This window comes from Athene cunicularia (genome assembly GCF_003259725.1).
Source record: "Athene cunicularia isolate RWA chromosome 17 unlocalized genomic scaffold, athCun1 chr17_part1, whole genome shotgun sequence".
NCBI lineage: Eukaryota > Metazoa > Chordata > Aves > Strigiformes > Strigidae > Athene > Athene cunicularia.
The window spans coordinates 5420481-5432490 of NW_020799122.1; the positions used below are offsets into that span (position 1 = coordinate 5420481).

The following is a 12010-nucleotide window of genomic DNA, read 5'->3' on the forward strand; positions in this document are numbered from 1 at the left end:
CAGTACAGGGCTGGTAACCACAGCATATATCTATTTCTTCTAGATGCGGGGAGATAAACCCTTCCAACACAAATAACATCAAGGAAGATAAAATAGTTTAATATAGACCAAGAACAAGCGTTGCATAAAAATAAGCAAAATCTTTTTCTTTTTTAGAAAAAAAAAAAGTCTGAGAACTTATATTTAAAGGAAAAGCTGTTTGGATATTGATCATGTAGGTGACTCATGAATGCAGGAGTTACGGCACAGGTCAGGATGTTCCTAGCTTCTCCATCCACTAAATCCAGAGGAAGATCTGTGGAGCAAGAAAGAAAAAAAAAAAAACAACCAAACACAGCAATGAGTGCTAGAGTCTCCCTCAGGCAGTGTTAGTTCAGCAGATCTCTCAAACAAACTTCCAGTCTCCCTAGAATCAGAGGCTTATTATGAAACATATTGGTATTTCCATCATCTTTTACCTGAGACTGCATCAACACATACTAACTAGATAATATTAAGCTTATTCTAGAGCCTACCATCTGGAGGGGTACATGCTCTCTCTACTTGACAGGGAAACAAAATTTAAGAAACTTGCTGAAAGTGGCGGAGTGGATGACAGAGTTAACTTCAGCTCTTAGTCCTGTTCTTTAACTGTAAATCACCATCTCAACTCAGCCAGAAAAGTACCGATTTATTTCATTCCTTGTTTCAACCTGATAAATGGAGTAGATACTAGGTTCACACACACAGCTTGAGCACACACATCAGTGCCCGAGAGGTGGAGAAAGAGCATGATCTAACCGAAAATCCTCTCTTATATGAAAGATTAACCTCACTGGATAGCACACATTCAGAGCCTGGCTTTGAGCTCTATGCAGTGCTACTAAGAAGGAAATCAGAACTCGTATGTTGCTGCTACTTTCAAAGCTTGCTCTTGCAAACCATTCAACTCTCTTTTTCTGATTCTATTTGTATTTTTAATGAAGAGCTAGACACAAAATGGTACTTACGTGTTAGATGATCCAAAGCCGAACCCTGAAAGAAACGCAAGATTAGAAAAAATAATTGTTAAAAGGTAAAATGAATGCTTAAGATTTGTAGTAAATGTCCCCTCCCACACAGAGATTGAAAACATTTCTTTCCTGCCTTAGGCCAGGGAAAGAGCAATGGGCAAACAATGAAAGTCAAATCTCCATCTAGAAGAAAAGTGACTTGCCTCGGTTCCTAAGAGGGCTTTGCTTTCACTGCTTATCAGCTAGGTCCATTCTTTAGCAGCAACTGCACACAATGTGCCTGGTTTATTCACCTCTCCATGAAAATAGAGGGCTGCTTTTCTGAAGATGGAATTTGTGCTTAATGCAAGCCAATGGTGACAGGCAGACCACTGCGGAACACCTCCTCGCTCAAAGGCTCTGTTCTCAGCCCTGCCTAAATCACTACAGCTTCACTGAATTACATCAGATAAAAATTTGGCTATTGGTGTTCTAGCTCAAATTTGCAGTGCATATTCTTTTGACACTAAGTACTTACATATAGATACCCATGCATGTGATGCTGAAGAGATATTATTTCTCAGTATTTTCCTTTGAGAAGAACGAACAACTCCACAAAAAGGGGTGGAAAAAAATAACCTAATGAGGTGTCAGGAAGAAGAGTGATTTACTGACATGCCACACAGCAAATCACTGATGAGATTATGAGCTAAAGTCTGAGAAGTCTCTACTCCCCACCCTGCAGCTCAATTCTCCAGGACATTCCCTGGAGGGCAGCAGGACCAGGCAGACTTTTGACAGGGAGTCACGTCACAGTGAAGAGTCACGCCCAAGTTCCAGGGAAAGCTGGGGACACAGAGCCTCTTGGGTTCATTATATTTTAACTTTTCCTACCTCCTCCACCTGTTCCAAAAGCTGAGAATCCACTGCTTTGTGTGCCAAAACCGGTACCCTGTTGTGACAGTGATCCAAATGTCGGAGTATTTTGATTTGCTAGTGTGCCAAACGATGCTGTGTTGTTACTGGTACCACCAAACCTGCAGTTTAAGGAGAAAAATTTTGTTAGAAAGCATCTTCTCACACTGGAAGTTTGTCCCCATACCCCCAAGGATAACAGTGCACTCCTTAAATGAGGATACATCAATTGAGTGAGACCACCTGATATGAATAATTTTTCATTCTGGAAACAGATTTTCTGGTTTGGGAAAGACTATTGTACATACAAGCGTCTGTTCATCTCCCATTCTGAACGTACACCAGGCAGAAAGGCAGATAATGTTCATGCTTACAAAGGGTATGTTTTCAAGTGCTTGGAAATAACAACACAAGCCATCAAATGGAATATATTAAGTCACCCCTGTGTGTAGTTGTCACTTTTTAAGCTCAAAAGTACAGCATCATTTTGTTTCACAAACAGGGCAGCAAATACAGAATTGTATGAGCTGCTCGCAGCCAGAGCATAAAGCAGAGCCCAGATAGAGAACTCAGGCTCCCAACTTTCAGATGGTACCTTACCACCGCCCATGTAAACCGTCTGCAGATTTCTCAATTCCTTTCTCTCCCCAGCCCATTTGGAACCACACACAGCTCCAGTGCTTTCCTGAAGATCTGCACCCACCTGGCACCTCTCTCCACCACCTTTGGATTACTTCCCTAATTGCTTTTGGGGACTGAAATAAGAAGCACTTTTATATATGAAAATTGGTCTCCTTTCTCCACCCACTCCGTCCAACCAGGCATTGTAGAGCTATCAGCATGACACACTAAATGAGACCTCAATATGCATTATGGTTCTCTGCTCCCCCCAGTACACTTCTCCTAATTCTGAATGCAAGAGGCACACTCAAAACACGAGCTTCAACTGTTTCTCTGACTTAAACTGGGAAAAATGCAGACACAAAATTTTCAAATGGCCGTCTCTGCTAAAGCTCTGCAAGTGCACAGTGCTACTAGTACTAAGCCAGCACCAGCCCTCCCCTGAGCAGACAGTCAAGCTAAATAGTGTGCCAGTTTTGAAAGGCTGTGTCTCACACAAGCTCCTGTTGTTTCTGACTTGGAATATGAACTGACAGCACGTTAACCCACCTCTTCATCCATCCACATCTAGCAGACTTTAAAAAAAAAAAAAACCCACACCAAACCCAAACTACATCAAACCATATCTCTCCAGATAAAAGACAGACCTTGTAGCGGTGTGACAACCAATTCACCTGGTAAAGGACATCACCCCTCCTATCCCAGAGGCTGGCACTGTACACACTACACTTCCATACACAGCGTTAGATACAACGGGCAGTTCGGTGACTTTGCATCTTTGGCCCTGCTAACCATCCCCTGTGCATCTGGTTTGGCTCTTGACACACAACTTCATCTCAGACACACAAATGTGGTTTTCTCAGAACAGGTTTTGTAGTTCTTTTTAAAAAGAAGCAAGATGCGGTGATGCGTTTTAGAATGAGGTTTTTACAGTGCTCCATCTCCTCAGGACTATGCCACTAAACACACAAATCATGTCTACCCGGTAAAAGGAAGTGAGGGTGAAAATAGTGACAAGGAAACTTGTGGTTCAAACTGCTTCTTTCAGTTGCAACTAGAAGAACATGCCTGTCAAAAAAGGCTAAGCACAGTACAAGTAGAGAAAGAGCTTAAGCTATGGACAGATTTTTTTATTTATTTTTTTTTTAAACACCTAAAAGACAGGAGATACAGTCATTGCCTGGTAACAATCAAACCTATCTTGCCCACATTTCCAGGTCTTTTGTAAAGCTCCTATGCGAAACAGACTTGAGAGGCACTTGAGGTTAGTTTATGAAAGCAAAACATTATTTGCTCACAAACAGTTGGAATTGCAGGCTTTGAAGAAGTGTAGTGGTTTCTATTTTTGATACTGAAGTCATTTATCAAGCGATGCAGACTTTTCAGAATTGAAGCAGCAATGAATCACATGAACCCAGAGCTAATACCGCATAATGTACTGGCAAGTAGCTTCTCTGGATTTGGGATTTTTAAAGTTTCACTTCAAGAGAAAGGCAGAAAGGAAGTCCTGCTCAAGTGCTACGCTATACTGCAGAATTAAACTATTGCTCAAAATTTTGTGGTGAGATTTTGAGTTTCGTAAAGCTGCCTTGGAATTCTGCACACTCTTTTGAAAGTTTTTAAAAATCAAAATTGAATTCCTCTGGCAACTCTGAAAATATCCAACTGAGTCTGCACCTTTTTGATAAAGAAGAAATTCTCAAAACTTCCCACAAGTTAAGCCACTGAATTATTTTTCTTGAGTCTGCAGACTGCTTATGCAAGACCTCTGTTTGCATCACCATGCTGCTTGTTCTGAATCCCATTTTATCTTTAAACTTCCAATGCTGAGCACTGAATGCATCCAGTTTCAGTATGAAATCCTGCAGCACAATGGCTGAAATTTGGAACTGAACAAAATATCAGCCGAGTTGAAACTAAGTCATCCCAGAAGTGCATCCTTCTTCGCAGAGATTTTATTAAGCTGCCTCTGTTTGTACCCCTTCCAAAGGGACTCTCCAATCTGCTGCACCCGAGTTCAGGACAGGCAGAAGAAGGTAGCTGAAGCCTCCCACAGCTCAGGGGTGCTGCCCTGGCAGGTGGGTGTCTGCCTAACCTCATGGGGAAATGAACAAGTTACACTTCTGGATGTTCCAATGTGCCTTACGTAAAGGCAGTTCCTCCTGAAACCGAAGACAAACGCTTGTGAAATACATAAACACTACGATTGGGAAGACATCCAGTTTCCTCTTTTCACTGGAAGTTTTTCATTTTTTAATTGGGTCTATTCAGTCTGAATAGAATTGCAGGGTGTGAAGGAGAGTTGCTTGCTGGTAGTACAATGTTGAAGAAGGGCATTTGCTGCCTATTGCAGAAGCTGCTTTGCAAGGTTTGAAATTCTGTATTTGCTGAACAAAACAAGGTAAAAAGTATTGTCTGCTCTGGTGCCAGGCACAGGCTTAAGGGGCAAAGAAACAAGTAAAAACAATGAGTGTGGGATAAACACAAATCGCTCTGGGAGCTCAGGCTGTTACAGGCGCTTCGTCCCACCCCCAAAGGTGAGAGAACAGACTGGATTCTCATTAGTATCTCTAGCCCAAATCTGACAAAGTGGATAAGGTGGCTAGACAGTCACAGATAATATTTATTATTTTCTTTGCTAGGCATAGTTTGCAGGCCTAGATTTGAATTCATTAAGTGTGCACACAGAAAATACTCCTGCATTTCCTTAGACGCTTGCAAGATGACCCACATTCCCCCCTCCCCCCCATCTCTAAAGCTAAAGATTCAACATAGTAGTTTCAGCATTAAAAATGAGATCATAGACATTATTTCCTTTGGGGTTAAAGTCTTAGTTTTACACTTTTTTTAAAAAAAACCAAAACAACAAACAACAAAACCAAACCAAAGACACTTAGAGCTTAGCAATGAATCATGGAATATATTCTTTACATTAATGCGGAGGTAACTACGTGTAGTAGTTTGTCATGCAAGAACAATGTTTTCCCAACCCTGGACCCTGGTTGGCTTACCCAAATCCTCCAGCGCTGGCTGCTGCTGTACCCTCGCCGAACACTTTGCCTCCCGTTGAGCCCAGAGGGCTTGAAAAGGTTGGGGCTGAACCGAATGCTGGCACCCCTCCGAACCCAGGGGATCCCCCAAAAGTAGGAGGGCTGCCAAACACTGGAGCAGCACCGAAGCCACCTGAGCAACACAGAGGCAAAAAAGGGACAAGAACATCACGTAAACAATAATGCAGAGAGAGAAAACAAAAACTAGATTTCCAATCAGACAATCTCCATGATGGGACTGTTCATCTTACAATGCGGACACAGCATTATTTATAAAACTAACTGCCACAAAGCTTCCAAACTGCAGGGTATTTTGTTACAAAAGACATATATAAGGAAAAGTGCCTTGAATGAATGCAAAATACGCCACTGATTTGAGAGACTATCCAAAAGTAAACCACATTCTGGGACTCTTGAATGTTTGAGCACAAGATCGACTCAGTCCCCAGAGCTGGGCTAGGTGGTGATAATCTCGTACATGCTTGTGCACTGAAGATATTTCTACTTACTTTATATAAAAAAAGACCAGTATCTTAATTGTGAGATAATAACCAAGTTATAGTAAAAATGCATACAACAGGTACTAGACTGATGCTTTTATTATTAAAAAAGACACAGTCATCCCTCATCATAAAACTAGCACTCCTTACCAGAAAAAAATAGCTTAGCTCATGCAGTCAGTTTTAAAGTAAAGCTTGGCTCATCACCATTTAAACAAGTTATTATGCAAAGGAACTGCATATAACAACGCAGAATGGAAAGTCTCCTGTAAAGTCTGGTTCTGTTGTGGTTTGGTGCAGTGGTTTACTCTGGCTTCTAATTTAAAGCTCTAGAAGGACATACCAGTGTCTTGTGGATGGAACTTCATGCAAGTGCTTAAACTGGAAGAACTCCCCAGTGCAATGGGCAAGCCTCCCCCAGCTCTTAAGATCAGATAGCAAGCTTGTTTTTTTGGGTGTTCCAGTGATGCAAAAAGATTCGGGAGGTAGGGTATTATCTAATCCTGGTTTAAGTGGTGGAAACTAAGATGCGATGATTAAATGCCAGGTCAGTGGAACTGCACGATTCCTGCAGGGAATCAAGAACTGAACTCCGCTCTTAGCAATTTCTGTTCAGGGTTTAGCTGCCTTCTGCAGCTCTGAATGGATTTCTACCCAGATTATTTTATTCTATGTTCATCTGCTGATATTATTGGCCTGTTTCTAACTGACACTGTGGAACGTGAAGGACACCTGCTCTTTCATTTGACTAGGGATGAGGATGGGATACCACCACACATTTTAATACCCTGGGTGAAATTCCAGTCCATGTCAAGGTAATGGATACTGTTTGGCTGTAAACACAAAAGGTCTGGAAAAAATAAATGCTAGGCCTGAATTATTTAAACACAGATCGGATATCTTGTTACCTCTATCTCTAGGAAGTTAAAGTATTTATCACAGGGGCTGAAGCTTTGCTCAGCACACACCCGCTCTTGCAGTGCATATTAACAGGTTTCACTTTCCTTTCTCCACTATTTCTAAGTGGTGTAACCAGGACAGAGGGGGATTCAAATCAAGTAAATCCTTCCACCACACTTGGGAGAGGAAGACATACCATTTGTTTCAAGATTTAGCAAATATAACCAGAGGAGGGACAGATCTGAGGGGCTCTGTGTGAGTGGATGTGCCTTCTGCAGAAACCTCTTAAAAAAAAATCTCATCACAAGAATAATTTTGAAACCAAAACAGTCAAAAAGCAAGGAAAGAGTCACTGAGTGAATGAAAGAAGAACTTGCTTTGGCAAGGCCTTTCTCCTCCTCTAGCAAAATAACAGATGGGAGGCATGCCTGAGACAAGAAACTCAGTCCACTACCAAGCAGAAAGCAATACTTGATACACGTACAAATGGCTGCTGGATCTGACAGCATCATCCTGATGCTCACAGCCACTTCACTGACACGAGAGCACAGCCACTCTCAAAGCAGAGAGTGCTTCCTCCCAAAGTGCTGCGTCTCCCAAGGGAGTTCTTGAGCAGCACTGTCTCAATACAATGTCAAGGAAGACCAAGCCTTCCCTACTTTCCCCAGTGATAAAGCTTCAAGAGGCTCACTTGGAGCAAAACACCTATCTTCAGTGTTCACTGTAAGGATGGCCTGAGGATGGAGGAGAAAGCCTTTGCTCTGCCTGACCCTTTGGACCTCCACTTTTTCCTGATAATTAACACAATGAACATTCTGCCATTTAGTTCTAATGAACATGTCAGTCACCACTACTTTTGTGGCTCTTTCTTTGGGCAGATGACAGTAAACAGAAAAGAGGTTTTGTGACATTTCCAATATGTAATTCAATTAACTCAACTGACAGAGAACAACAGCTCAACCACAGAAGAAAGTATGATGAGAGGTCAGACTCATTTCAAAAGAGAAGGACCTGAAGCGTGTCTGATAAGAATTTTATGAGGAAACATTCCCACTGTAGACACCTGTGCATTCACTCCCATGAAGAAATGGGGACAAAAAGGCCTACAAAACCCAGAGTGAAGTTTGGAAGATAATATTTTAAGGAAGCATCTAAAATAGGAAACATTTATTGCGTTCCATACCCTGTACTCTTCGTTGTATGGTACACAAGACCAGAACTGATTCACACAGCTCTCTGCTCTTAAACTGCAATGGAAATTTCTGGAATGAACACCTGAAAATGTAGTTTACTGGATGCTTTTCTGCACAAGAGATTATAAATCTCTGCCTTGAATCCACCAGCTAAAGTTCCATTCACTAAACCAGTAGTTATTTTTTATTTATTGTTCAGAGACAATTCCTGTACATGTACTGAATCCAGGCTGCAGACACCTAAATGGTAGAATACTAAATCTCTCACAGGTAAGTGTGGGTGTTTATAGTGGGTGGATTAACAAAGTACCTGCTTTGTTCGGAGTGGAGAACCCAAAGCCCTGAGATGCTACGCTTCCACCACCAGAGCTGAAAGTGCCCGTAGGCTTCTGCTCTCCGAAAGATGAGCTGCCAAATCCAAACGTCTTTGCTCCGCTGTTTCCAAATAAGTTAGTAGAATCTGAGGAGATGAAGAATACTTGTGAAGCTCATGATAGACAATATTCTATGTTACACTTCATTAACTGGATCAGGAGAAAGGGAAGCACCTTTAACTTCCCCAGACCCCAAGCACACAATGAACACCACCATTTTGGATCTGATGGACCACTAACAACCTTTTACTGACTCGATCTAGCAAATCACAGTGATGGATGATTTGTTTAGTTGCATCCTGTGCTGCAGTCTCTAAAAAAACAATCCCTCAAGTGAGAACAGCTAGAATCAGTCTCTTGAGACAACACAAGTCACCACAAATTAAAGATTCTCAGCTATTTTGGCAATGGTCAGTATTTCTTAACGTGACTAAACTGACAGGACCTTAAAATAGGAGCCAAACTTTTCCAGCCTTACTGAGAAATAACTCAAGTTTTCATCATTCACAAGGCTACAGAGTTTTAGCAGCTAGTGGCAGGACACAGAATAATCAATGCTTTTCTCTGGTGAACCATCTGGTTTATTTCATCACAAAAAACAGCACTACAATAAAGGACGACTAAATTAGCAAGGTTAGAGAACTGACCTCAACCATTAATCCCAACGGATCATTAAAAGTGTAATAAAATAAATGGATTAGCTCTCACAAGACCTGATGTGCTGCTTCTAGCCACTTGCAGCTAATTCTACGGCTCTCCTTTCTTCCCGTACTTTTACATCTTAGACAGTTTTCCTTTCTCTGTGCTTTCTACCTGCTGGACTCCACCCCTTCTTTTTTCCCCTGACAAACCCAGGTTACAAGTGACATAATAACAAAGCTGGGCAGTCTCATTAAATAAAAGCCACACTTAGGAAATCATTATGAATAGTTTTTGTGCCAGAAAATGCACGTAACAAGCAGAGATCTGCAAAAGCTGCACACCAAAGGCACAAGAAAGCCTGCTAGTATTTCAAACTGATTGCTACTGCAGACAGTAGCATACGGCACCTCAGCTCAGATTTTAGAGTATTACCCAAACCTGTTAGCCCAGAAAACTCAAGACTAATGTGTTTTTAACTTGACTCTGGCATTAAGAAAAAAAAAAATCTTTACACTAATAGACAGTGATTGATTCTTGCTTTTACAGTTTATAGCTTCTTGAAAAAAAATTCTGATAGTCCCTTAAAGTCCTTGGTGCAAAGGATCCTGCAGGTAGCTTTAATGTATTCTTAACTACTTTTCTTGCCTGCTTTTGTTCGGTTGGTTGGCTCAGCAAGAAGCAACATGTGGGAAGGTTGGTGTGGCACCTCACGTACAGATTGATTTAGCTAACACACACATGTGGACTGATCCTTTTAGATAACTGAAGCAAAGGAAAGGACAAGTGTTGAATCCCTCTTCCCAAGGAGGACTTCAACACAATTCTTCTCATCTACCCAGCTTTCATGATGCTTATAAGAGTTTATCTGTGAGACCCTCACCCCATCTACCAAATCTGGATAAAATATAAAAGGAACTTTATAATTCTGCTTCCTTACCAAAACAGTCTATATCCCCAAACCAACCATAAGCATATTTATTCTTCTTTGCTACATCCATGCAACTGAGGAAAAAAAAAAATCACATCTCCTTCTGGACATGAAAAATGTCCGATAGCATATCCATATATTATAGCAAATTCTGGTAAAATATCTTGCATGTGCTGCATAAAGATAGCCATTTTTAGGACAAAGCTGAGGAAACTGCTATTCATCACATACTTGCTGACTTGGTTTCTCTTGAGGATGAGATTCTTAATTTTTATAGCGTTAGGGCAGATGAGAGATAATTAAAGGTTCTAACTTCCAACCAAGTTGGAAGCAGAAATTCAGTGACAAGAATTCAGAGCGTTCAATTTTAAAGAAGAATTTGGCCAAGAATTCTCTACAGAACACAGATATTCTTCACACTTCTTGCATCTGCTTGTTTGTTTCAATGACTTTCCTACTTGTTTTCCATAAACCTAAAAGAAAAATTCTGGATTACACATCACACATACTCTGTCTCCATTACCCCCTAGAAGTCTTTCATGTTAACACGAATTTACTCAAAGACAACTAACAGCAGAAAAGCAGATGGGATCACAAGCACAGATGGAAATCACAGCACATTTTGTATTCTTGCTTTGTTCACTTACTCTGGGAAGCTGCAGATCCAAATCCTCCACTGGAAGAACTGAAGGGATTCTTATTGGCTGCATCCTGACTTGGCTTTCCTCCCAAACCACTGAAGAAGCCTCCATCTCTCCCACCACTTCCAGCTCCAAACAAGCCTCCACTAGAAGAAGATGGCTGCTAGAACATAAAAAGGACAAAAGAAAAAAAAAAAAAAAAAAAAAAAAAAAAAAAAAGGGTGGTGGTGGTGGTTAAGTGAGGTCAAATCAGTACACACTCCCAAGGCTGATTTTAGGGTCTGGCCTCTTCCTCTAGATGTACAAAGGGGTTGATGAACCAGCAAGGAATCACCTTCCAACACATAATACAATGAAATCTTATTTAAATCCATCTTAAACCTTGTCTATGGTACAGAACAATGCCTTTAAAACTTGCCCTCCACTTTCCATGGAATAAAGGCAGGTGATTTACTGCATCTCTCTCTTATCTTGCATGTGATAAAACTTTTGTCTCTCCATACCCCTTGGAAAACATTAATGCAGAAGCTGCTTTGGTGCCCACTAGAATAGCAAATATCTTCAGCACAGACTGGCACACTTTTTACTGAGCATGTCAAATTGTATCTTTTTTCCCCCCCCCAAAAAATGTATCAGATAGGTATGGAAACCTGAACAAGCCCACTATACATAACAGTACCTTGTTTCTGCAAAAGAAATAAATACTTGCCTGGCCAAAGACTGTGCCTCCAGTATTAGCTGCTTGCCCAAACACAGAACCCGTGTTACTAGAACCAAAACCTGCTATTAAAAAAAAAAAAAAAAAAAGGGAAATAAACCACCAGAACTACTACGAGGGTATAAGAGAATTCAGGGAGGTGACACTAGTCCAGAACCGGGAAGGGACAAGTCTCCCATGCCAAAACACAGGGATACAAATGATATTACAAAATGCATCTAGGTTGGACAAATTTAAAGTATGTGCCAACACACAAATAATAAATTCCATTGAAAGTTTATTTGTAAGTCATTCTCCTTTTCTCTTCGGCCAACTTAAAAACAAACAGAAGATAAAAGGCCTTTTCACTTGTGGGATTGTTGGTAACAATGTTGGAGAACTGAATTTCTGTTAACATTGCTATAATAATGCTGCAAGTCATGAACAAGCATGGCAGCATTCTGATTGCCCTTGTGTAGCGAGGATCTGAGCTTTGTTACCTAAAGATTCCTGTTATAATTAAATGTTTTGATAAAAAAAAAAAAAACTCATTCCATTTCCTAGTTCACTTAAATATG

At 40.9% G+C, this 12010-nt stretch overlaps 1 protein-coding gene across 1 annotated transcript in view; it reads right to left on the bottom strand.

Moving 5' to 3' along the window:
- Positions 1-78: 78 nt before the first annotated feature.
- NUP214 (nucleoporin 214) overlaps positions 79-12010 on the bottom strand; it is a 44892-nt gene continuing 32960 nt past the window's right edge. Inside the window, exons 30-36 of the mRNA XM_026860665.1 lie at positions 11445-11515; positions 10742-10898; positions 8461-8610; positions 5519-5690; positions 1866-2008; positions 990-1014; positions 79-295 (exon numbers count right to left, since the gene is read on the bottom strand). Of these exons, the coding sequence (XP_026716466.1) occupies positions 262-295; positions 990-1014; positions 1866-2008; positions 5519-5690; positions 8461-8610; positions 10742-10898; positions 11445-11515 (752 nt within the window). The 3' untranslated portion in view covers positions 79-261. The remainder of the gene's footprint in view (positions 296-989; positions 1015-1865; positions 2009-5518; positions 5691-8460; positions 8611-10741; positions 10899-11444; positions 11516-12010) is intronic.